General features: G+C 40.3%; 1 protein-coding gene across 1 annotated transcript in view; it reads left to right on the top strand.

Moving 5' to 3' along the window:
- The window catches only part of Pdzrn4 (PDZ domain containing ring finger 4), a 391,359-nt gene that overhangs the window by 347,768 nt on the left and 16,744 nt on the right, over nt 1-26,847 (top strand). The window contains exons 6-7 of the mRNA XM_033763593.1: nt 22,337-22,435; nt 25,247-25,309. Of these exons, the coding sequence (XP_033619484.1) occupies nt 22,337-22,435; nt 25,247-25,309 (162 nt within the window). The remainder of the gene's footprint in view (nt 1-22,336; nt 22,436-25,246; nt 25,310-26,847) is intronic.

The following is a 26,847-nucleotide window of genomic DNA, read 5'->3' as shown; positions in this document are numbered from 1 at the left end:
GAAGACATGCTTATTCTCTAAAGGTCCAAGGAAAAAGCAGTTAAAAAAAAAAAACTGTGCGATTAACAATGAAAAATACAGAAATTGTAATAAATAATGTTTCAAAATTAATCTGATGATTTCTCTCTCCAAATGCCATAGGATATTAAAAGTCCTTTAAAATAATACAAATTATTAACAATTATATAATTATATATATATATATATATCCCTATGTACTAGTTCCTAAAAAATTATACATTTTAGAATAAAAAATATGTATAAAGGTAAATACATTCTTAAAATTTACTAGCTCAAAAAAATGATACTTACTTTGCATTTTAAAAAGAAGTGGCAATATAAAGTCAGTATTAAAAGCTATAATACACTGTTAGCTATGAATTATGGGTACAGGTAAACTTAGAAAATAGGTATGTATAAAATTTTGCCATAATAAAATACAAATATTTTGTTGGAGTTCTGCCAGGATATAAAATTTATATACCTTTTCAAAATTAACTTTCTTGCTTCTGAGAGTGTATTTAAAATGCATTCTTTTTTCTGCTTTGATAAAAAGCTTATCAAGTTATTTGAGTGTTTGGGAGCAAAGGGGAGAATATGAATAACACACAAAACTTGAAAATTAGCATTTTATGACATTTTATTTTATGATAAATCTAGTTTTAGAACTTAATTTCCTTGGATAGATCAGAAATATCTGTACACATTCAATTATATTAAGAAGCTGTTTTACCGAAATAAAGAAAAGAACAGCAAAGACCCGGGAAGCAATTATCATTGCATGTAAAGGGCTCCGATGGCTTTAAAAGTCTGGTGCCTTTTCCTGTTATGAAAATCACTGGAAAAGTCCCTCCACCCCCAGTATTGTGTAAGAGAGCCAAGGAAAAACACTTGCCATAGTAGTCCAGAGCCTCATCAGAAAAGCTGTAGGGCAGGGGATTTAGCTCAGTGATTCGGTGGCCTGCGTTCCAAGTGCAAAGACCCGAGTTCAATCCCCAGTACTAAAAAAAAAAAAAAAAAAAAAAAAAAATACAGAGAAGCTTGTATTTCTTGCTCCCGTAATCAGCTGACAGAAATAGAGTTCATCTTGTCAGCAGGTTTATTTATTTCCTATTCTTCTTTGTTAATCTTCCTTTATGTTTCCTTAATCATGCATGCTAGAAAAGTTCCTGAATGCTTCTCAAATAAAGGCAAGGTCCGAAGAGCATTGACAAATTTCTATTGTGTCAACAGAGACCCTGGCGTCTCCTAGTCTGGAATTCAAATGTATAATATCTGAAATAGATAAATGCATAATCTCCTTTTCTCATTCATCACATCCAGAGATGTACAGGTCTTCTAATTGGTTTTAATATATGTTATTAAGATTTTATTGCCAGCACAATAAAGATGCGTTACAATTTATGTATCATGATAGACTGGCATTAAACTATAACTAGGAAAGCCAGCTCCAAAGAGAAAGATCAGAAGAGAAAACATCTATAAATTGTGCTAGCTATCCAATAAATTCTTTGAACACTTAGGAGTATGACCAACAACAAAATGTAGAAGCAGTCAAATATGAAATCTAAATTCAGGGACAGCTTATCACCTATGACTAAGCATGAATTTATGAGGAAATTTGTTTTTTTATACAGCATGGCACTAATCTGAAAATGAGGAACCTCAAAGATCTTTTAATAATTGTAAGGATTAAGTTCCTTAATGACTATTAGACTGTAGAATGAAAGAACATATTTTTAGCTTGTCATGGGCATAGAGAAAGTTTAAATCGTTATTTGATCATTTTCTTAACCAATGTCTAAGAGCTAAGTATAAAAATGTAATAATACGAAAAGATTTCTTGGTTTGATCCCTTTGAGGAACAGTTTTATTCTGTGTTTATAGTGTGAAATCATGTAGTATGTGAGTAATTTTATAGTTAATCTGCCCTACCTGTGAAGAAAACAGTGAGTTGGCACTATTTTCCCTGAGCTGTCTCATTGTTTATCACTACATAGGTACAACATGAAGCGCACCGAATGGAATATTATCTGATCAGTTTAGATTAACATCTCCATTCAAGTTCAAAAAGTAGTTTTTGTTAGCATCTCCCAGATTCTTTTCTTTCATTAGCTTTTAGCCCAAGTGGGCAATAAATCTACCCTCTCTATTAAACTTTGCTGTTTGTATCACACTTTCATTTTGTACTACCTAAATATACTCCTGCTTGGGTTTATCTTTGATTTGCAGCCTTATAACTCAGTTTTGGCCCCTTATTTTGTCCTTTCCCATTTATTTCACTTCTCAAGAGGGAAAGTATGTCTCAACTTTCATACCAAATAATTAGCAGAGCTTCCTATGTTTCAAAATGTTTGTCGCCACAGCGGTTGCTTCTTATTAGGTAAAGCTGTAGTGACTCCACCATAGCCTGTCACCCGAAGTTGATATTGATGATCTGTCTCACTCCTACTTTGCCAAACCCTCTTGTGGGTCGTCACTCTGTGAATGTTCAGATTTGGCTTTTATTCTCCAACAATGCCTACTCTGCCCCTTGCAGTAGCTGTAGGGCTATTCCTGTCTGCCTTTGTACTTGGATAAGAGATGTCATGCCTTTCTGAAAAGAATGTCTGCCTCTTCAAAATGTTGTTGTGGTTGTTGTTGCTGCTGCTGCTGTTACTTATAAAACAGCATTGTGAATTTTGTAGGCAAACTCTTTAGCTGATCTCTTTTACTAAAAGTACGGCCAGCACAAAAACATGACAGCCACTGTAACCAAGAAGTACAATCATCAAGTCAGAGACGACCTCAGCAGAAAAGGTTGCTCTGTCCTTTTCCCACTGTTTTCTTGGCAGAAAGCACATAGCTAATATCAAAGAAATGTTACTAACACTTTCTTTTAAAAGCCATTGTCAGTAATTCAAAGAAAAGACAGTTTACACATGTGGAGAGTGGAGGCACTATAAAGACAGCAGGGCCAGGCGAAAAGCAGCACTATTGAAAAGACAACAAGGGTTTGAGCCTCTCAGAAAGGACTCTGACATGAAAGTATGGCGAGCTCTTTCTTCTTTTCAGGTTTGCAATAGACACTAAGAGTTGAAAGAGTACTAATTTTTTTTCATTTCAAGCTTTGCCCTCCAAAGGATTCTTCATTCATCGCTCTGACCCAGTACACATTACATCAAATGTTGGGTTCCTCAAACTCAGACCTCACTCTGTGCCTCTCACCTGTGTAACAAGCGCCCCCCAGCATCTTTCTCTCTGTTCAGTGATTGTACCACCACCACCAGGGTCCTTCCCTATGCCTGCAGACCCCTCCACCTCAGGTGAAAATTAGTTAATTAAAGAATAAGAGAGGAGCCACAAGATAACAGTTTAAAAGACAAATTAAGTAGCAGTGAGGACTTGTTTCTACTCTTACTTCTGTCACTAAATTATCTGCTCTGCATAGATGAATTATATGATATGATCAGTGAGTATGGTGTTCACATTTGCTTTTATTTCATAAAGAACACCTTGCTATTAACACCATTCAAAATACTTCCTCTCACTTCAAATATATGAATCCCATGATTCTTGCTGCTTTCTGAAACAGTCCTGGAAGTCCTCTTTTGTATCTTTAGTTGCCTTGATGTCCTGAATCAATTTGAAATGTTTACCTTTCCTGCTCATTTTGACTTTGAAATGCCCAAAGTCACACAAGTGCCAGATCTGGTGAATAAGGTGCATACGGATACACCATAATGTTTTTATTTGACAGAAACTGCCCTATGAGAAGCGATATGATGCAAAGTTGCCACATTAGAAGATGAAGCTATTTGTCCATCTCTCAGGCTCTTTTCTCCACACATCTTTTCTTGAACTTTGTCATAAGTCCTTAAAATATTTAGAGTTTGATGTAATGTTCCTGGGTGTGCCTTAATGTTGGATCTGAATTGACACACTTTGTTTTTTGTTTTTTGTTTCTTACAAAAGGAGAACTAGGTGAGAACTCTGGGCTTTGATCTCAGGATCATCCCATAGACTCAAGTTTCTTCTCCTTTGATGACATTTCTTAAAAACCTGGAGTCAGAAGTGGCATCCTTGTACAACTCCAGTGAAATTGACAAAATTTCATGATGATACATGGAGCTCCATGATTGACTGCACACATTAAAACACACCTCCTTTCTGCAGTAGCACACAACTGAAGTTTGATTTCAGCTACCATTGAGGTTCCCTGCCTTTCTGGTGGACGGCATTCAGCAGAAGCAGGATTCGCCATGTGATTCCATCACCGTCTACTTCCATTTATAAAATGGAAGATAGATAATATAAGATAGAGGGCTTTGTGTCCAAAATTACACAAATAATTTTAGAAATAAATTATAATGATATTAACTTCTTAAACTTTTAATCAACATGAAAGATAAAACAAGAAATTCAGCCACATGTGCTGATTTATTCCTGTACACTGAGAATTTTGGGAAGCTGAGGCAGGAGAATCAAAGCTCAAGCCCAGGCAAGGCAACTTAGTACACAGCAAGACTCTGTCTCAAAATTTTAAAAAGAAAAAAATTGTAAAAGACTGGAGGGGTAGTTCAGTGTGGATGCTCTGCGTTCAATCCCTATGAGTGAGAAAGAATATAAAAGAAAGGAAAGGAAGAAAGGGACAAATACATGTTTCTGTCAGAGTTCCAATCATCCTAATATTATAAGGATTTATGGTTTATGTAAGTCTTTGCTTATGAGACCTTTTAGAAGCATCTGCCTCTCAGCACCAACTCTTCCCATTTTTCCAAGCTCTACTGCAGGCACGCTGAGCTCATGCTGTGCACTGAGCAGTAGCTTCTCTCTGGGGTCTTCCCACTGTAGTTCTTCTCATCTGTCTTTCCTTGTATCCCATTGCCCAAGCCTCAGTTCTTTCTTCCATATATACAGTGAGCTTCTGAATGACCATTGGACTAGAAGGGCATGTTGGTAGAAGAAATAAGCTTTGGTGTTAAAACAAGCGAAATACCCATATTCAAGTTCTGATTCTGACAGATAATTATGGTATGATATTTAGTGAATTATGTAATGTCGATGCTGAATTTCTTTATCTATAAAGTAAAATTTATAATCAGGACTAGGATCCAAGAAATAGAAAATGCTGAACAAATGCATAGCCAGGTGCGGTAGTGACTCCCTGGGTTGGGGTCAGGGGACTGAAGGGAAGCCTGGTCACGCGAGGAGTTTCCCAAAGAAAAGAACATGCATGGAGAAGACATCACAAGAAAGCAGGAACTAACTTTATTTTATAGCACAGCACTTAAAGTAGATTTTATCAGCTTACTGAGACATAGTGCAACAGAACAGCTGGGTGAACTTGCAGGTTGTGTGGCACGTGTGTGGTTGTCTGTGCTGATTCACTGTTACATAACGAAGCCCTATCATGTTCCTGTGCTAAATGACGAGATTGTGTCCTCATGTGCCTTCGGATGACCAGGCTTTGACACATCTCACAGCAGCTCCTTGTATCCCACCTTTGGGGGGCTGCCACTTTTTGCAAATGGCATACAAGGCTGCCCCTTGTGTGTCAGAGTGGGTGTGATCATGCCCTTAATATCAGGAGCCCCCAGGTGCAACACCTTGTCCAGTGCATGGGAAGATATGGCCAACCTGTAGTGCCACAGACCCATAAGGTGTCTGGCATGGGCCAATCAGTAGGCACCGTACCTATGGGTTTATAGCCATCCCACCAGGCATTTGTGTCATTCACGCATAACTTGTCCTTACACAAGTACAGTGGTAGCCATCCCACTGTGAGTTTCCCACTGTTGCATTGACCATTTAATACATAGTGGGGGCAACATCTAACAGTATCACTTATCTATCCCCAACCATTATGTGTCATGGGCCCCAGTCCTTGTGGGGTGGTTGTGCTCTTCCAGATCAGTGCCTCAACAACCTGGTGTTGCTGATCCCTGGTGGATCCAGTCCAGTTTTGCTGTCACTGATTTGTCTAATTGTGCAGAGACACTGGTGCAATTCTCCACGGAAGGTCTTTGGCCACATCCACCGGGAAGTTGAGTGCACACTGAACAGTGTGAGTGCTGGTGAGCACAAGCAAATGTGTTTGTCCAAGAGATGATGCTGTTGGCTTGACTCATCCTGGTCAGAACAATGGGGCAGAGACAGAAACCATCATAGGGAGGTTTTGTCTTTGGGGGAGGATGCAGGCCACATGTTCATTCTGTGATAGAATGGCAGACAGGATCATTTTACTTCCCAGTTTAGAGTACCAGACCTATGTCCCCATTGTCACTGGAGGCAAGGGGGTTGGAGCCAGGTTTGTCACTCCCAGGGGAATGGCCAAGAAGCCACGATGTCTCTTCCCTTTAGGATGGTGGTCCCAGCACTGGGTAAGGAGCATACTGAGGCCTTTAGGGGCCATGTTGTAACCCAAGGCTGCACATCTCTGGCATGGCACAGTCCACCCTACCCAGGCCTCCAGCAAGAACACCCGATTCCCCAATAGAGGGGTCTGTGAGTCACTCCCAAGTCCATTGATACCAGGTCCCTGGTGGAGAGGATGAAAGCCACTTTTATCACCTTAGGTCTTTGCTCTGTCAGTTGAATGCACAGACACTGCAGCTGTGCTTTCAAAAGGCTATTTAATGGGCTGTCACCTGTATGCTGGGGCTGGTCACTGAGCAATGGAACAACAGTCTGTGCTAAGATCCACACTCTCGTGATAAACTTTGGAGCCAAATAGACCAGCTTAATATTTAAGAGCCAATTGTATCTGTCAATCACACCAGCAGCTTGTAGCTGGTAGGGCACATGAAAGTGTCAGGTGTAGTCACTGTCTCTGGCCCACTGCTGTTCCTGAGCCCCTGAAAAGTGGCTTCCCTGGACAGATTCCTAGTGGCATCTCATATGCTAAAGTCAACCATTGTAATGCCTTAGTGATATGGACCTGGTCATCAGGGAAGCAGGTGGGCAAACCCCACACCCATGGCAGTATCCACCACAGTTAGAACATATTTATGTCCCTGTGAGAGAGGTAGGGGCCTGATGTAGTCTGGCTGCCATGGCTGCAGGACATGTAGTGCTCTCAGTATTACACCCAATCATGTGCATCCTTCTCCAAGGGCCCAGGTGAGCATATTGATGACACACTTTCACTGCCGCTTTTCCCTCTGTGGGAGTCAAATCTAAGTGTCATCACTGTGCTATAGCCTGCATGGTACAGGGCCCTACGTGCTCCAGTTTCTTATGTAGCCAAGGCACCACTGCTGAGGGTGGCCCTTGAAGGGCTGCCACCCTTGTCAGGAGACTGCTAAATCATTCCCTGGTGAGAGCAGAGGCCTATGCCTGACACATAGTACATTACATGTGTTATAGTCTTCCACACTCCTATAAGTCTCACCATAACTCAGTGCCTCAGATGGGTCAATGCCCTATCTGCCCAGGTTGATAACCAGAGTGTCAGCCCAACTGTCTGTGCAAACATGCAGAGGTTCGTCCTCATGCATGACAAGTAGCTACACTGCTCACAAGTCTGCCCATTGGCTTGACTTGCCTGTTCCAACCTCAGACCAGAGTGTTTCTGTCTTGGGCTGGACAGTGACTGCCATCCTTTGCGGGGCTATGCCATGACTAGAGCCATCAGTATGCCAGTCCTCAGCTGGGGGGAGTCTCTCCTTCCCTTCCACATGGGGTCTAGGGGTCATGACTGATAATTCATCATCCTGTACAGTTTCATGGGTCCCAGAGCCATGGAAAGTCCAGCTTCTAGCGGGCTGGCTGAAAGAGGCTCTGTGCTGTAGATATGTTGGCCACTGTGCCAGGATGAGGGCCTGGGTCACTCCACTCCTGGGAGGAGACATCCATGTGCATACCTAGCCCCTTATGGGGTCCTTAGATTGCACTTCCATAGTCTGCTGCTCCATGAGTCCTTCACAGGCATGCAGAACAGCATTCACCACTCCCAACTGCTTCTCAGGCAGGGAATACCGGCGTCCAGTTCCTTTTACAACTGTGATCAAAAGCCAATGAGGTGCTAATGTTTCCCCTGCTTTTGCCACAAACCCCAGCCAAACACAGCCTCATCCACATTCACCGTTAGGGTAGAATGAAGGAATCGAAGGGCCTGTACTCGAGCAACCGCCCTCTTCCCTGTCTCATGCTTCCTCTGCATCAGTCCAGACCCATGTTTCACCCTTAAAGGTGGTCTGGTATAAAGGGCACACAACAGGGTGACTAGGTGAAGAATGAAGGAATGAATGAATGTGCACCAGAAACCTAGCAAGCCCATGTACACATGTAACTGGTGTACAGTTGCCACTCTAAGGTATGACTGGATTACCTGACCACGTAACACTCAAGATTCACTACGAGCCAGGCCCCTGGCCCCTGTCTTTGTTGATGGCCCACCCCCAGGCCAGCAAAGCTATTTTTAGACTATGTACAGCAGCTTCCAGATCTGTAAGGCAATCAGAGGTTAACATAACATCATCAATACAGTGAAACAAAGACACAGAGAGTGGCTTGACCTAGGTGAACAGGTCCTGGGCCACCAGGCCATGACACAAAGTAGGGCTATGCAAATACCCTTATGGCAGCCCTTGAAAGGTCAATTGTCTGCCCTCCCAGGTGAAGACAAACTGGTCCTGACTCTCGGGCATGACAGTGACAGAGAACAAATTGGCCGGGCCAATCAAGTCAGCAGTACTGGGGAGTGCTGTGTGCACTGGGGGAATCACTTTGTCCAGTTCCTAGTAGTCCACAGTCATTTGAAAAGTCCCATTTGGCTTCCTCATAGGCCAAACTGGCAAATTGAAAGGACTTTGTGGAGGGCAGGACATATCACCCCTGGTTTTTTTTCCAATCTCAAAATTTCCTTATGGCCCCCGGGCAGCCAGTACTGCTTCACACACGCAACCCGAGTTGCCTGTGGGAGAGTCAACAGTGCTTGACGGGGATGTCCTAGGACAATGGTTTTCACCGCTCAAATCTGCAAATGCAATTCTCCAGGTGTTGTCTAACCAGGCCGCAGTCAGTACATCCAACCCCGGGATGTATTCAGCAATTTGAGAAACATAAACATCACACAGGCATGTGGCCAAACGCCTGATACCCACAGTCACCTTGGCCTTCTGGACCATTATGTAGTGATCTCCATTCCCTTCTGTGCATGCGATGGGTCCTGCAAAATGGTCTGGTTTGCCATGAATCAGCATTGTCGTGGCTCCAGTTAATTTTGCGTGTGGCCTCTGGTCCCTCGGGGTCCCTAGCAACTGGTACCTCAGCCTATCTCCTTGTCTGGGTAAAAGGCTGTCAGTGTCAGCTCATTTGCTTCACAGGGGCAGCCTTTACCTTTGGGCCCATGGGCTGGTATCGCTGGTTAGGGCACAAAGACTACACTGTAAGGGCTGCCCATCCAGGCCCACTCCCAGGCCAGCAAAGCTATTTTTAGACTGTGTACAGCAGGTTCTAGATCTGTAAGGCAATCAGAGGTTAACATAACATCATGAATACAGTGGAACAAAGCTTCTCTCGGTGGCTGCTATCAGATCTGCTATCAGATCTGCCTCAGGAGTTTACTTTCAGTGGACCTTGTGTCTGCCCCTGTGGGGTTAGTCCTGTTCATTCTGAGGCCACTTGTTTCTTCTCCTTTGGTGGCTGGATTTGTACTAGGCTCATCCTACGCTATTGTTTCACATCTACATCATCCAAATGCACCAAGGTGTCAACTGTAACACGAATGAGACAACCTATGAAAGGTGCCAGTGTGGCTGCCTCTGTGCCAAAGGTGCCTGCTGGGGCACTGGCCAGGACCGGATCTTTCCTGCATGCTGTGATCAGTTCTTCATTGGGGCTACCATGGTGAGTGGCAAACATCATCTGCCACGTGCCCATTTCACATAGCACAGCTACCATGTCCAGAGAGGTTGTTCATTTTTTGACATGCTCTGGCAGGTCACCCAGGTTTGGCCAAAGCACGTGAGTTGTGGCCATCAGCCAATCTGTCATGGTATGGTTACCCCCTCTGTGGGCCAGCCATTGCAGATCCTGCAAAACCCAGTATGTGGAGGGGACAGTGGCTGTGTGGCTAAGTGGGCCATTTACTCTTGGTTTACCTCTGTGTTATCAGGCCCTTCATCCCAGACCTTAGCAGCCATGCGCCCACCCTTTGTTTCAGTTGTTTTGACAGTTCCCACAGCTCCATAGCTGTGTAGGTTGTATATACTGTTGGCGGGTGGGACTCCCCTGTTCCCCTCTTTTCAGTCAAGGGCTTTTTTACCTCCACTCTTTGCTGGACAAGGATGCTACAGTGGGGACACTCACCTGACCAAATGTCAAGGGCTGAAGGGAAACCTGGTCAGATGAGGTTCCCAAAGAAAATAACACACATGGAACAGCCATCACAAGAGAGCAGGAACAAACTTTATTTTATAACACAGCACTTATAGAAGTTTTTTATCTTTATTAAATTTATTGGTACATGTTAGGTATAAAACAGTTACACTCATCATTGGGATCTAGTACTTATAAATGACTTATCTTGGTTCTTATTTTTCACTAGTCCCCAGCCCTCCCCCTCAGCCCCTCCATCCTTCCCTGTTTACAAAGTCATTATTTCCATGTTTTTCCTTTTCACAAATTTTTTTCTTTTCCTTTTTTTACCTTTCCCTTACACTTCACATTTCTACTCTTTTAGCCTTTTCTTCCTATTACACAATATCAATTATACATTTTAATCCTTATTTACACTTTTACTTTTTCACACCAGAAAGACTACTCAGTATTTACACATGTGTAACTTATTAATTTCACTTGAGTATGTCCTCAATGTGCATCCACTTAACTATAAATCTCTCTAGTTTCTTGCTCTTTATGGCTGAGTAGTATTCCATTTTATTAAAAAAAAAACACACACACACACACACACCTTTATCCAGTCTCCAGTTGATAGGCAATTGAGCTGTTTGTAATTATTAGCTATTACAAACTGTGCCGCTATAAACACGGGTGAGCATATATCGCTGTGGTATGATTCTTTTAGTCCTTTTGGGAATATACCAGCAGAGGAGTAGCTGGGTCAAAAGGGACTTTAATCCTAGTTGTCTGAGGTATCTCCATATTGATTTTCACAGTGGTTGCACCAGTCTGCACTCCCACCAACAATGAAGAAGGGTTCCTATCTACCCCAACCCTGCCAGCATTTGTTATTGGTTGATTTCTCTACTTTACTGGGATGAGATGGAATCTCAGTGTTGTTTTCATCTGCATATTTTAAATGACCAGTGATATTGAACATCTTTTCATATGTTTATTTGCTGCTTTTACTTCTTTGAGAAATGTCTGTTCATTTCAGATGCCCATTTTTGAATTGGGTCTTTATATTTGGGGAGCCTGATTTTTTTTTTTGAGTTCTTTATATATTCTGGATGGTAGACCTTTGTCTGACAAACAGCTGGTAAAATTTTTTTTCCCCATATTGTGGGTTGTCTCTTAGCTCTGCTTGTGATTTCTCTGGAAGTGCAGAAGCTTTATAAAAAGATGAGATTCCAATTGTTGATTTGTGCTAGTTCCCATGCTACTGAGGATTTGTTCATAAAGTCTTTTCCTATGCCAATGTCTTCAAGAGTTCTACCTAACTTGTCTTCCAGCAAGTTTAGTGTTTCTGTTTTAATATTTAGATCTTTAATGCACTTGGATATTAGTTTAGTGCATGATGAAAGATACAGGTCTAGTTTTAAATAACCATTCTGTATTATAGTACCCTGTTAGTTTTTTATAAGGTTAAATGCCATTATTTGTAAGACATGTAGCACAATGACTAGTACATTAAAAATTTCATGGTGGCACATGCTTGTAATCCCAGCACACTTGGGAAGCCATGGAAAGTGTACCACAAGTTTGACCCCAACCTGAGCAATTTAGCAACTCCGGGAGACCTCACTCAAAAAAATTTTTTTAAAAAGGGACTGGGTTTATAGTTCAGTGAGAAGGCCTGGGTTTAGTGCTCAGTATCACCAAAAGAAAAGAGGAAGGAAAAGATGATGAAGAAGGAGAAGATGAAGGAGAAGGAAGAAGAGAAGGAGGAAGAAGAGGAGGAAAGGAGGAAGAGGGAAGAGGAGAAAGAAGGAAGAAGAATAAAAAAGAGGAGAAAAAGGGAGGAGGAGGAGGAAGAGGAGGAGCAGAAAGAGGAAGATGAATGAGGAAGAGGAAGTGGAGAAGGAGAAGTTGTTTCCAATCCTGAATGTAGCCTTTGGCACATAGTGAATGTTAAGAAAATATGACATGAGGAAAGTGAAAAAGTGTAAACTGAATCTGCTAGGGGAATTCTTAGATCAACTTCTACGCAATTTTACTTTATTTTCATAGTTCATTAATTACTTTTCTGTTGGCATGGTCTTTGAACCTAAGAGACATGTACTGTTTGCACAGTATTCTGAATTAATTTTACTTAACCTAATACAATTATACTGCAGGACAAATTTAGCAAAAGCAATTAGACCTTACATCTAACCTTACTATAGCAATTAACTTGTCCAATGAATGAGCATGGGGCTTTTCACAGGGCCCCAGAACCATGCTGATACCAGAAATATAAAGAAAAGCAAAAGGAAGGGATCATTCTTAAAGAAAAAAATGTCTTTGTTTTTTCATATAAAGTTTGCAGAATATAACCATAAACCTAAAAGCCAAATACCTGCTCACACAATAAAATGGAAATAACAGTAACTGTGTTTAAGGACTGAAATTGCCGAATGCTCTGAGGTCCTTATTTTCTCCCAAGAACTGGTAAAATTCCCAACTTGCTTTCCTGTCTCTCCATCCCTCCAACTCAGGCATGGTGATGCTGATGAAGTCATATTTCTAAACTCGAAATGTGGATGTTTTCATTCCTTTAGAATTTATTATGTTTTTATAGTTGCAACACTTTGGATATTGAAAATCTCATAGGAGCTGGAGATTTAGCTCAGTGGTGCTGCTGTCTGCCTTGCAAGTGGAATGTCCTTAGTTCAATACCCAGTACCAAAAAAAAAAGTCCCATAAATGCCCCTGTTGGAAGCTTGGTCCTCAGCCTCTGGGGCTCCTGGAAAATGGTGGACCCTTTGCAATTTGGGGCCCAGTGTAAGGAACAGGAGGCTGGGGCCATGCCCTTGGAGGGACTCCTGTAAACAACAGCTACCTGTTTCTGTTTATGCTCCCACATGTCAGGAAATTAAGAGGCTTCTTTGCTTCCCACTGTTGCCTTGATGTCCTCCACCACCACAGGCCCACAGAAATGGGGTCCAGTGACCATTCACTTAAACCTCTGAAACTATGAACCAAAGTTAACTTTGTCACAATGATGGGAAGCTAATACAACAAAAATTGAAATTAATTAATATGGTGGTTGTCCCTCTATGGTCTTGCCTATCTCTTGTGTTTGATTTTTCACCATGATCTCTTAACCAGCCCAATTTATTTATTTATTTTTTCTTTTATTGAGTTTATTGGTACATTTTAGGTATACAGTGCAGTTACATTCATCATTGGGATCTTGTACCTTTACCTGACAGGTCTTAGTTCTCATTTATTCCCCTTGTCCGTGCCCTCCCTTCACCCTCTCCTCCCCTCCCCATTTATAAACATCTTATTTCCATTTTTTCATCTTGTCATATTTTTTTCTTTTCCCTTATTACCTTTCCCCTACCCTTCCCATTTTCCCTACACCTTTAGCCCTTTTCTTTCTATTTCACATGGTCAATTATCTCGTTAGGATCTTACGTACTATTATAGCTTTTCACACTAGAGAAACTATTCAGTATTTACACATGTGTGACTTATTTATTTCACTTGAGTATATCCTCAATATGTATCCATTTTCCTATGAGTGAATCTAATTTCTCATTCTTTATGGATGAGTAGTATTCCATTTTATAGAAAAACCACATCTTCTTTATCCAATTTCTAACTGATGGGCAAATGGGCTGTTTCCAAGACTTAGCTATTACAAACTGTGCCACTATAAACATGGGTACGCATATATCACTGTGGTATGATTCCTTTACTTCTTCTGGAAAGATACCCAGCAGAGGGATGGCTGGGTCAAATGGAACCTTTGGACCTAGCTCTTTGAGGTATCTCCATATTGAGTTCCACAGTCGTTGCACTAGTCTGCACTCCCACCAACAACGGAGAAGGGTTACTTTCTCCCCAAAACCCTGCCAACATTTGTTGTTGTTTGATTTGATAGCAGCCATTCTTTGTGGGGTGAAGTGGAATCTCAGTGTTGTTTTCATCTGCATCTCTCAAATGACCAGTGATGTGGAACATTTTTTCATATATTTACTTGCTGCTTTTACTTCTTTGTCTGAGAAATGTCTGTTTATTTCAAATGCCCATTTTTGAATTGGGTCTTTATATTTGAGTGGGCTGATTGTTTTGAGTTCTTTATATATTCTAGATAATAGTCCTTTGTCTGAGGAGCAGCTTCAACCACAATTTAAACTCTTAGCTACACATACATTAAATACTTAATACTTCTCCAGTGTGATACATTATTGCTGATCTCTTCCTTTGGATGGGTTGTACTTCTCCGTCTGGAAACTCAGTCTCCTAGGTGAACACCAAAATCAATTCCATTATCTCTTCCAAGACAGCCCCCACTTTAGAGGGGCTGGCTCCTCTTTTGAGTTTCCTCCTGCCTTACCTTGTATAAGTGACATTCATGGAATGTGTGTGCATGTGTGTGTGTCAGTGGGAATGATTGAAAAGTAGAAAACAAAGATACAAGAGAAAGACATTAGAGATTCTAAAAAAATAAAAATGTTTTACAGAGCATAGATGGCAGCATTAGCCTTGGGTAGGATGGAGACCTTTGACAGGAAGACATCACAGTGGTAGAGAAAGGGAACGTACGGAGATGCCCTGACTGAAGGAAGGATGGAGTACTTTTTATTTCATGGCTTCATATTTCCCTCTTCAAGTGTGAAAGAGGGTGACTGCTTAGCACCAGGAGGAAAAGATATCATGGAAGAGTTTCAGAGAGAAGAGGTATGAAATACCAGCCTGGGAGAGTGGAAAGTTCATACTAATCCACCTAATGATGTCATCCAGTAGTCCAGGGAACAATGAGGTGAGGTTATTAAATGAAACTGCGCAGTTTCTATTGGAAATTTAAAAATAGGAAATAATTGCATTAGTTTTTGTTGTGATTATTATGAAGAAAGTGGAAAAGTGGAGAAGGGAAGTAAAATTAGTGTGATTGTCAGGTAGCACTGACTGGCTGTTGGACATTGGTAGAATGAATGAACAATGAATAATGTCAGGGTAATCAACATGGTATTGCATTTTCTGTAGGACCATAAATTTCCTCAGACTGGAGCACAAGGAAAGGACTATTGATGCTGAACCATAACTGACCTTTGTCTAGGTGATATGAGAAAAAGAATTGTGAATTTTTATAGAACTTGGTTACACCTAACTGGATTCCAAGCAGTATAATGAGAGAGGTGAGAATAGAAGGGAATTAGTTAGAGTGAAAAGTGGAAGATCAATAGGTTAAAGATTTGGAGAGACATCACAGGAGCAGGATGGGGAGTACAAGAGTATTTATGGAGTCAGAGAGGAGAGTGCTTGAAATTACCATTTTAAAGACAAAGCAACTTGGAAACAACATTTTATGCATGGTCTTTCCTGCACATCACTTATGGCACATTCAAGTATTTTGAAGAGGTTCTCCCCAAAGCTAACATAATGATGAAATCTCAGCACAGATAACTATGGATAGTTAACAGTGTCATAGTTAGAAAGCTAATAAATGATGGTTTTAATGCTCATTTAAAATTCAAGAGTCAATGGGGAAAATCCCTGAATCTCTGAATTCTTACAAGTATGAATCACATGGTTTCCTAAAAGTAATTGCAATTTTCGTAAAGACATGACAATTAAAATAGATGAGGGGATGAGAAGGTGCACATCTGATGCAAATAGATTCATAGTGGGTAGAGCTCATTCTAAGTCTGGTTTCCCTGCAGTTGGCCTGGCTCCTGGGTGTCAGAATTAATGGGAAATTTATGGACTACTTCTCACTTATCTGGATTTTACATCATCTGTTTTTATTCCTGGTTCAAAATTTATAACGTTGACTATTGATTAACAGCATCATGAATCTTTGCCTCCAAAGTCATCAGTATAGGTAAAATCAATATTTTATCATGGCATGAAATCCACTCAACCTTGGTCACTTAAGATCTCCTAAAATGCTATATGACCCATGTTGAGAAATAACCAACTTGTGCCTGTTTTCCAAAAAACACATAGTCTCTGATTCTAAAAGGAGGAAATTAGAGATTTAAAGCTGCTTGTATTTCAGAGCCATACTAGTGAAAAAGAAGGAATTGGGGTCATGGATGTTAGTAAAGAGACATGACCATCAGTTTTAACTTTTGCCCTTAAATCTAGAGAAATCTGATTTAGTTACTGTTGTAGCAACTTGTTAGGAATAATGTCTAGAGTTGGGATGAAATGTTGTCATCTGTATTTGGCTACTCTCAGAGGTTTTTAAAAAAATTTGTTTTCCTTCTAACTTTAATACCTTGTTTCTATTAAATCAATATTTTATAGCAAACTAGGCACCCCTTGTTAGTAGCGGCTAAAGTTTCACATTTTCATTTGTGTTTTAAAAATAATTGTTTCCTTGGAACAATTAGACATTACACTCATTGTTAATCAACACTAGAAAATATAAGGCATTGATTGATGATGAACATTAAGTATTATAAAAACTACATGTGTTACTTAAATAAAAATCAGGAAAATAAATAAAAATAAAGTTACACTCTGCTCCTTCAGTCCCCTGTTGTTAATGAATGTGCTTTCTAGCCCTGGTTATTCTTCAGATTCAAGTTGTGCCAACTGGCTCTAAATTTTCTCCCTTAGAGGGCCTGAGTACTTTTAAGGGTTTAGGAACAGTTTGCTTAAAAATTCATTACAGGCAGCCATAAGCCTTGTAACTTTCTCCATCAAGAGAATCATGTGAAGCAAGCAGAAGTGTTTGGGGGTTTGGATTTTTTAAAATTCTTTGTTTCTCTCTAGACTCAATAATTTAAAAAATACATAAGCATGTCATAGCACAATAGTAAAATTTATGCAAAAAAATCCATTGAATGATAAAAATCAGTCTTTAAAATATATTGCATTTTAACTAATGTATAGTAATTGTACATATGATATTTCAAGACAAGTAGATAATGTGTAATGATAAGGTTATTGTCTGACCTCAGACATTTTTCCCCCCCTAGGAACATTCAAAATCCCCTGTACTGGGTATTTTCAAGTATTCAGTCAATTGTTGCTGATTAAAACCAACCTACTATGCTATGGAACATAGAAGTGGTTTGTCCTGTTCAAACCCCACACCTGTAGCTGTTAACCATCCTCTCTCTGTCCTTCCCAGGTTCTGGTAACGTTCTTCTACTCTCTACTTTTGCTGTGAGATCAGCTCTTTACCTTCTACATATAAGCGAGGGCATGCTGCGCTTAGCTTTCTGTGCCTGAGTTATTTCATTTAACATAATGGCTTGCGGTTTCATCTAGTTGCTGCAAATGGCAGCACTTCGTTTTTACGGCTGAGTAATAGTACATTATGTGTGTACACTACATTTTCTTCATCAGTTGATTCCATATCTTGGCTGCTGTGCAGAGTGCTTCAATATACATGAGACTGTAGATGCCTCCTTGACATACTGCTTTCCTTTCCTTTGTATATTTACCCAAGGGTGGGATTTCGGGATCACATGGTACTTCTGTTTCTAGTGTTTGGAGTAGCTCCATGACTGTTTTCCATTTAGCTGTGTTACTTTCCATTCGTAACATTTCTCCATATCCTCACTGGCATTTGTCATTGTTGTGTTTTTGACAGTAAACATTCTAATGGGGTGAGATGCTATCTTGTTGTTTCAAAATCCTGTTCCTGTCCTTTAGCGATGATGAGAATGCTCCATAGCAAGCTTTTGTAACTATAATCTTCTACTCCACTCTCAAGCTACATAGTCACTTTCTCACAGGATTACACACTACGCTTTAATTTTGTTTTAGAGTCACTTTGTACACTTTCCCAGAACACAGCATCTCGAAGCACATTGAAGTCGTAGTGAGTGTAGTCTTGCCCTGTGTGTTAGGTGATGACTTACAGATGAAGGTTGGCTGTGATTTGTATATGCCCATGAATTGTCTCCATGGCAAAGATGCAAGAGACAGCATTTCACTTTTATGTGTTTCATCGAACAGCTTCTAGTGACCGAAGAAAAAGCATGAAAGTTGTTAGGGAAAATATTCTCTATTACCAGGAGGTTGTTTCTTCAGAAGTCTGAGGCTGGTGTGTGCTCTGAGAGGAACACTTAATTGAACGTGTGCTGGAAAACTCCTCTCAGACAGGTGGAGTCTGCAAAGCCACATTTGCCTCAAACAAATAATCCACAAGTAGCTTCTTATAAGTTGCTCTGTTACATGCTTCATTGTGCCAATATGAAATAAATTATTTGTGAGACTTGCAGAACCAAATAAAGCAATGCAGACACACACCTGGGACTGGTGGTCAGTAGTTTGTGGAACCCACACAACCTCACTTAGATTCCCTCAGTGCCTGAAATCCTCCCACTATGAATGTGAGTGCTTTAAATGAAGACTTTGTGGTTTTGGCCTTACGAACTACAAACTGAACTCTGTTGGGTCACTTTTTAAATGATTTTACATGATGTTCTTTTTAAAGAGAGATGTATTTATCAATTATATTTTCATCTTAAAAGTCACTTGCGAGAGATTGAAAGCCCATTCCAGATACCGGATTTTGCCAGGGGATAGGTGTCTTAGTCCCTTTTTCATCACGGGCACACATGCTGGACACTCTCAAGTTAAAGACAGAGAGGTTCAGTTTTTCTTGCAGTCACAGTCCATAGTTGGCTGGCTCGCAGGGCAGGCATGGCATGGCTGAAGGGTCTGGTGGAGAAAAGCTGCTCATATCATACCTGCCAGGGAGCAGAGAGAGAGAGGGAGGACCAGGGGAGGGTTCTGCACCCTACCACATAATGTCCCCAGTGACCCACCTCTTCTGACCAGGCCTCCCACCTCCTAACATCATATTTAGCTGTAACATCCCCATGATCCAGTCAACCTCCAACAGCTCTGCCCCTGAGAGTCTTGGGGTCATTCTTGTTGGGGAGGGGAGGAAGGGGTGAAGGGAGGGCAGAGGTAAGGGGAAAAAAATGAGAATCAAGACTTGCCATGTAAAGGTACATGATCCCAACAATGAATGTAACTGTACTGTATCCCTAAATGTACCAATAAACTCAATAAAAAAAAAAAAATAGGTAAAATGGTGAAGCTAAAATACTTGCCTAAAAAGACAGACCTCAGGGACCCGACGTTATGCTGAGCATATAACGGTGCTGAGTGTCTTTCAGAGAGGGATATTGACAACAAAGATATAGGGAGGTAACTTTGAAGCCTGACCCATTCAGTTTTGTTTAGGTTCAAATAGGATGACAATATTGAAAAGTTCTTTTGACCTCAGGATCTTAATTTCTTTTCCTTTGTGATTCGTAGAAATAGATGCTTTGATTTTTGGTATTAAACCCTTGTGGATGGATTCTCCCCCTTTTCATTTTAATAGATTCCTTCAATTGTATAGCAGAACAGTTTGCTATACAGACTTGCTGCCAAGCAGACATAAATGTCTGACATGTACAGAACGGGTGTCCAGGTAAACTATCATGAATATGGAGAAAACACTCAGACTATCCACTCACAGCACTGAGCGTTTCTCCTGTGCTTTGGCAGGACTTTGAAAGTCAGTGGATTTTACCTTTGACCACAGCTCATTTGCCTTGATTTAAAGGCCCCGATGTCAGTTCTTTATGGGGTGTTTAGGTTTCCTATGAGTCTCTTAGGAATGGCAGGTTTCTTTACTCACTGTGTACCGTGTTGCTATAATGGGAGTTCCTCTGTTGCTGTTATTCCTTCCTAAGGGTACAGGTTTGGTCACATTTCCTTGCCCTACAGGGGCATTAGTTTGATGTCAGTTTTGAAAACACCCTTTCTTGATGTGTACATTTTTGCTTCTGGTGCAAAGTCACATCACTGTTCCTTACTCACCATCTATGTGAAGGGACTCTTCACCTTTCTAAGTTACTTTTGAGCATGTACCATGCTCCTCCTCACCACCATAGAATAACGAAGATGAGCTTTGCCTACCAGGCAGAAAGTCAGCCATCTTTAGAGCTTCATGCATTTCCCTAATTGGCAGCACTTGTCTCAAGATAGAGGATTTAAATTTAGTTTCCTTTGCTATTAGCTGTGATTCATTGGTCACTAAAGTTCACGATAGCAATTCCCCTCACTGAGGATTTACCCATATTTTATAGCATGTCATTAAAAGAAATACTTGAGTGTCCAGTGACTAGGACCTCACTGAAATTGAAGGGAAGGGAATTTCTTCAGATGTACTAGAAATGCTCTAGAAAATACTCTCATTTGAATTTAAGTGAGTGTTTCTTTATCTAGTACTGGTAACTATTTCAGAGCTGAGACAGTTAAATAGATACTTCATGTCTTGGTCTAATCGGATGACTATAAAAAAAAATACCATAAAATGGGATGGTCCATAGACAAAAGAAACATTTCTAACAGTAATAGAGGCTGAGAAAATCAAGGCACCATCAATTTTGGTGTCTGGGAAAGACCCACTTCCTTGAAGAGGGTATCTTCTGCCTGTCCCCCTGTGGTACAAGGGGAAAGAGAGCTTACTGCACTTTCAAGGAAGCAGTAATGACATTCAAGGGGTGTTCAGTCCTACGACTTAATCATCCCTCAAGGCCCCACCCTAGAACCTTCACCTTGGGGATTAGGATTTTAACATATGAATTGCGAGGAACACAAATATTTACACCATAGCACTCTGTTGCTAAGCTTCATAATTTTCACATATATACATACACACAATTTACAATCAAAGAGAAAAAGCTCCTAGAATGTACCAATAAATTAAATTTTTAAAAAAAGAGAGAAAAAGCTACTTCATTATTGTTTGGCAAAAGGCTAAACACACTAAGAAAGATTTTGAGCTGAAAATAAACCCGTTTCCAATGTTTACTGAATCCCCACATGGATTATAGTCCTGTAGCAGGAAAAGTCTCCAAGAAAAAGCATTAAAGAAGACAGGCACATTCACCACTCCCACAGAACCGAGTTCTTGAAACTTGATCCAGACAATACACTGTGTTCTTCCAAATCTGACTACTTACTGAAGTGTCTTATATTCTCCACTCAGTAGAAGCAAGTTCTCCATGATGAGAGGGTCAATTTGTGTTTTAATGTTTGGAATTATGTGATCTATCTTGTAGTCAACTGCCTCTGAAAGTAGTCCAGGCCTGTTTCATTACATGGAAGTGAAATACACTGAAATGCATCATTATTTTATTGAAGATAAATCAGGAAATAGAGTCAGTGTACATCGCCTGAGGTCTGACATTTCAGGCCCCTTAGCCATGTGTTTCAGTAAATGTATTTTCTTGTTCATTTACTGCTGCATTTTGAATCATTGCCTCTGCCCATGTGGCTGCTGATGCCTCTCCCTTCAGCCTGGATGAGCCCGTTTCTTTCCCAGGGCAAGACTGTCTATAAAATAATGGAAAACCTTGACCTGACTTGCACCAAGCACTTGCTTATTATCACAGTGTATAGAACTCAGAAGAAGGACTAATGAAGAGTCCAGTATAGTCTCCTTTTTAATTCAAATGTATCACTTTATTAAAATACAAAGAAAAACATAGTACCTCTCAGTATTTTAGAGAGGTTTTTCTGTCTACTTTGATAGTCTCAAAATCTATACGAGTCCAGCTTGGATTTATTCGTATGTGATTTTATACTTTGTGTGATTTCACCTATTACCAACTTCACAACGAAAATGTAAGTTAAACATCGCACGGCTTATCTACTCGGAGACCCAAAAGATACACAAATTAGAGAGCAAAATGAAAGAATCATGTTAAGAAACAGGGAGACGGACTCTGTGGAGATGGGAAGGGGATCAGGGAGTGGAGGAGAGGGGAGAGAGGTGTAAAAACCATCAGGATGTGATATGTGCATGGATCAACAAGCCCAAACTGAATGTACTCACTGTATGTGGTAGTCGTATATTAAGTTTTTTAAAAAATGTAAATATATGCCCTTGGTTTGGCTATAGAGATATCCACGTTAAAGGTACATTTTAGTGATTTCACAGGTTGGGCAGTAATTATTAAAACGTCATGGGGCGACCCCAGGAATCCCCAGGAGTCGTCCTTCCGCTGGGGCCTCTTTGAAATAATGTGGGTGGTTCTCTGCGTCCCCTCAGGAGGTGGAGCTGTGTCGGCTTAACAGTCAGGAGAAGTTGGGCCTCACAGTCTGCTACCGGACAGATGATGAGGAAGACACTGGCATTTATGTCAGCGAGGTAAGAAATGCCGAGGAGGGGAGGGGAGGGGAGCGGAGGGCGACGGGAGGAATGATGAGAAAGGGCGAGCAGGGAGGAAAGTCTTCCACCAGAAGCTCCGCTGGAATGTAAGACTCGGCTGTGTTCCCGAGTGCGTCACTTTCAATCCGGAAAGTAAACTGCCCTGCCCAAGTAACATAATGATTATCAGCTTGGTTAACAGGGATGCTTTCCCCACAGAGTCCCAGCCGGGAAACGGAGAGGTGACATTGTCTCCACTTGAATGGCCCTCCCCAGGGTGCAGGAAGTTGAACAAAGTTCTGCTGTGCAAACATTTGTCCTCCCAGTACACCCTTCATTGTTCTGGAAAGGGTAGCACTGGCTAATTATTTTAAGGTAATACTCACCGTTATCCCATCTTCTCTGATGGTGATGCATTTAAATACTCAAGAAGTACACCTGTGAGTTTGTTTTTTGTTTGACCCCACAATCATTTTCAAGAAGATCTAAACGGGGTCCAGGGATTTGGCTCAGTGGTTCTGCCCTGGAATTCGATCCCTGACACCAAAAAAATAAAAAAATTTTTAAAAAGAGCTAAATATGACACCATTAATGTCAGTTTTAAAGCCTGTCAAAGAAAATTTATTATCATAGATGATTTTTTTAAAACTTCCAAAAAGGTCCTTTTAGAAGTAGAAAAGTAGGCTTTTAAAAATTACTATGATTAGAAATGACACACATACAAGGAGTCTAACTCCTGTAAATAGAGGGGTAGGCAAGCTGGATACTAATTCCTGTTCCAAGTTTTCGTGGCCTTGATGTTAAACATTACCGGACATTCTAAGGTTCGCCTTCCTCAACAAGTTAGGGCAACGTCATTTATGCAATTGCTTTTATGCAGTTGTTTGGAATATGGAAGAGACTGTGTAATTATTCACTTAGATAACTACACTGATCCACAAATGTAAAATACTATTCTATGTCACTTTACCAAAGAATTTGCCAACTGGCTCCTACAAAGGAAAACTCTCCAGAGAAGAGATTTAGACCTTGCTTTAAAAGTACAAGTTTGACAATCCCTCTAAGAGGAAATACCTACTGAATTCTTTTGTAATATGTAAAAGGTAGAAAGGTGGAAGTTTAGTATCAGTTTGATTACAGTGCAGAGGACAGAGTTTTAGGTTGTAAAGACCTTTTAATGGGATACAATTGATTTATCACCCCTCACTTCCTTCACTATTTGTTAGATTTGAAACTTTACTATTCAAGGAAGATAAGCCACAGGAACTGCGCATTTGTACTTGGAATGAATATTGTCCTTATTTCCCTTATATATAATTATAGTGTCTTTTGTGCTTGATTTACCACCTAAGACTCAGCTGTTAGGGGGCACCCCTAATGAGAAAGTGATATCCAATATCAGGGTAGGATAAATCAACTTATGCCACACTTGAAATACTTTGCTTGGGAAAAAGCTTTCATGCCTAAATGAATGGTTTGAAGCCACTACTTTTAGCCTGACATTTCAAATTAGCCCCAGTTAACTGCCCATTAAAATGTTGCTAAGCCCTTTAATAAATATGTATTAATTCTAAAATAATGTATAGTTAATACACTTCACCATGTATATAACTTAGTAATAAAACGTATATATAAGAGTTTTTGTTTCTTGAGTAATAATATGCACACAAAACAGAAATTCCCTTAAGAAATATGGACTTAGAGTATAGCTATCAGCTATTCTAATATTGCTAGAGCAGAATTTTAACATCACCTTAGTAGTAGAAAGTAAAATTTCTGGGACCACAGAATGTTACTACTAACATTATGCCCTGTCTAAAGACCATATCTGATAAATGAGATTCAGAAATGTGTGAGCAAATGAGCAAAAAGGGAGGAAAGAAAAACTACAAATGTATCCCTTCTAAGAAAGGAGGGAGGGATGGAAAAAATCAAGTTCTGCCCTAGTCCACCTTAATTTTATTAACTCCAAAATACAAAATAGTCCAATAGATAGATAGAGATATAGATATAGATAGATATAGATAGATAGATAGATAGATAGATAGATAGATATATAAAATGTATACAATATAATGACACTCATGGTTGGAAATTTGTACCTTTACATAATCTGTTATTTTCCCCCTCCTCTTCCCTCCTTTCAACCCCTCCCTCCCACTCTACAGACTTTGTTTCCATTATTTTTCATTTCCTAATATTGATTCCATTCCCTTCTTTCCTTTCTGCTACTCCTGTTTCCCTTTCCTCTTTATCCTTTTTCTTCCAATTTCCCATTATCCATTATACCTTTTAGTACTCATTTATACTTTGTTTCTCATGCTAGAGAAACTATTCAGTATTTACATATGTGTGTCCTATTTATTATCACTTAAGAGTGTCACTGCAATGTGAATCCATTTAGCTATAAATGTCTCTAATTTATAGAGATATATATAATTATTTTTATGGCTGAGTAGTATTCCTTTTTAAACACACACACACACACACACACACACACACACACACATTTTCTTCATCCAGTCTCCAGTTGATGGACAACTAGGCTGCTTCCAACTTTTAACTTTTAGAAGCTGTGCTGCTATGAACATGGGTGCACATATCTTACCATGGTATGATTCTTTTAATTCTTTAGGAAAGCTGGGGAATAGCTGCATCAAATGGATTTCTGAGAGAGAAAATGAATCATATACTGTCATAGATCAATAGGAACTTTTGTACTAGGTTTTTAAATATATATTTTAAATATATATTCTCTTCTCGAGATGATCTTGCATAGCCAGCTGATGATATGTGTTCTCTCCATTACAGGTGGACCCAAAGAGCATTGCTGCCAAAGATGGCCGGATTCGAGAAGGGGATCGTATTCTGCAAGTATGTGTGTTATTTCCGTTAATGTCTCACTCTCTGCCCAACAGTTTTTGTTTTGGCTTCTTGCAAAATATTAGAAAAAAGAATTTGTCTTTGCTTTTAGACGTTAGTACCTACAAAACAGAAAAACTATCATTTAATGTTTAAGTAAGTATATGTTGTAGTCAGCAGGATTGGGCCAGGGAATACATTAAAGGACATATAATTTATATTATTTTATGATAATTACCGAAAGAGTCAAATGCAAAGGAGTGCAAGAGATTACCCACACACTAGAAGCCCAAAGGATTCAGCTAAGGGCCTAGAATCCAGCAGTTTCCCAGGAAAACCATCCACAGCAAGCTTCTCCTGGAGAATCAAGAGGCCAAGATCTTCCTCCCCAATTCTCTTTTTATGGCTGTTGGTAACGATCTTCAGGTGGGTCCTCCATGCCCAGACCACAATGATTCAGTTCAGTTGGGCGATACTAGTTGCCCATTAGTCAGTCCACCACAGGATGGTACCCTTTCTTAACAGTGATTAGCTAATAATTAGTGGTTCAAATATAGTCACTGGCATGAGATTTCTTGACTTCAGCTTCCAGCTCCACCATTGCCTTGGGGGCATCACCTCACCTCCTTTCATTTTAAGCCCATTTGATCATCTCTTAAAATTGAAATAATAATACAACCTATTCTTGTTGTGAAGGTTGCAGGAGATTATGCATGTAATGTGCTTAGCACAGTACATGATAAGTGCTTAATAAACATTAATGGCTATTACTTCTAGCAGCAACTGCTGGCTTTCCAGAATAAATTAGGGGAACATGGGTTCAGATATTCCTTTACAATCTGAAAGCCCAGAAGTCTGTAGAAGCTTCAGCTATTTACAAATGAGTTTCTGGGTCCAAGTGGAGAAAAATGTGATTTCTTCACCATACGGAAAGAAGAAAGAGAGAATGATTAAATTCTAGTGTAAAGAAACAGTGAGCAAATACAGAGATACAAAGTTGGGAAGGCAGTTAGCCAAAACTTCTGTTGTAAACCTGTCTCAGCCCACTCCATCCCTTCCTAGTCCTTCCATGAAGATTGCTGCAAGAAGATAGCACTTGTTTTCAGGCAACCCCAAGCCAAAAACAGAAGCACTTCTGGGCTGAGTTCACTGCTGATCACCAGTGTCAAAATGAGAGAGAAAGAGAGAGGCTTGAATGGTAAATTAAGGAACTACAGACTGTTAAAACATGTGGCAAAACTTCTAGTTTAGATGAAGTTCCCAGTTCTCATTGCTAGATGTGGAACCCCAGAGAGTGTTTAAGGATTTCAAAAATAGACAAGACAGCTGGGCATGGTGGTGCACACCTGTAACCCCAGCACTCAGGAGGCTGAGGCAGGAGGAGCACTGTGAGTTGGAGACCAGCCTGGGCTCCATAGTGAGTTCCAGGTCAGTCTCAACTACATAGAGAGACCCTGTCTCAAAAAAAAAAAAAAAAAAAAAAAAAAAAAAAAAAAAAAGCAAAGAAAAGAAATAGACAAGACACCTTGCAGCCTTGGGCACAACTTCTC

Source organism: Fukomys damarensis, unplaced genomic scaffold (assembly GCF_012274545.1).
Source record: "Fukomys damarensis isolate Sample0158 unplaced genomic scaffold, DMR_v1.0_HiC HiC_scaffold_15, whole genome shotgun sequence".
Classification (NCBI taxonomy): Eukaryota; Metazoa; Chordata; class Mammalia; order Rodentia; family Bathyergidae; genus Fukomys; species Fukomys damarensis.
This window is presented reverse-complemented; position numbering and strand designations above follow the sequence as displayed.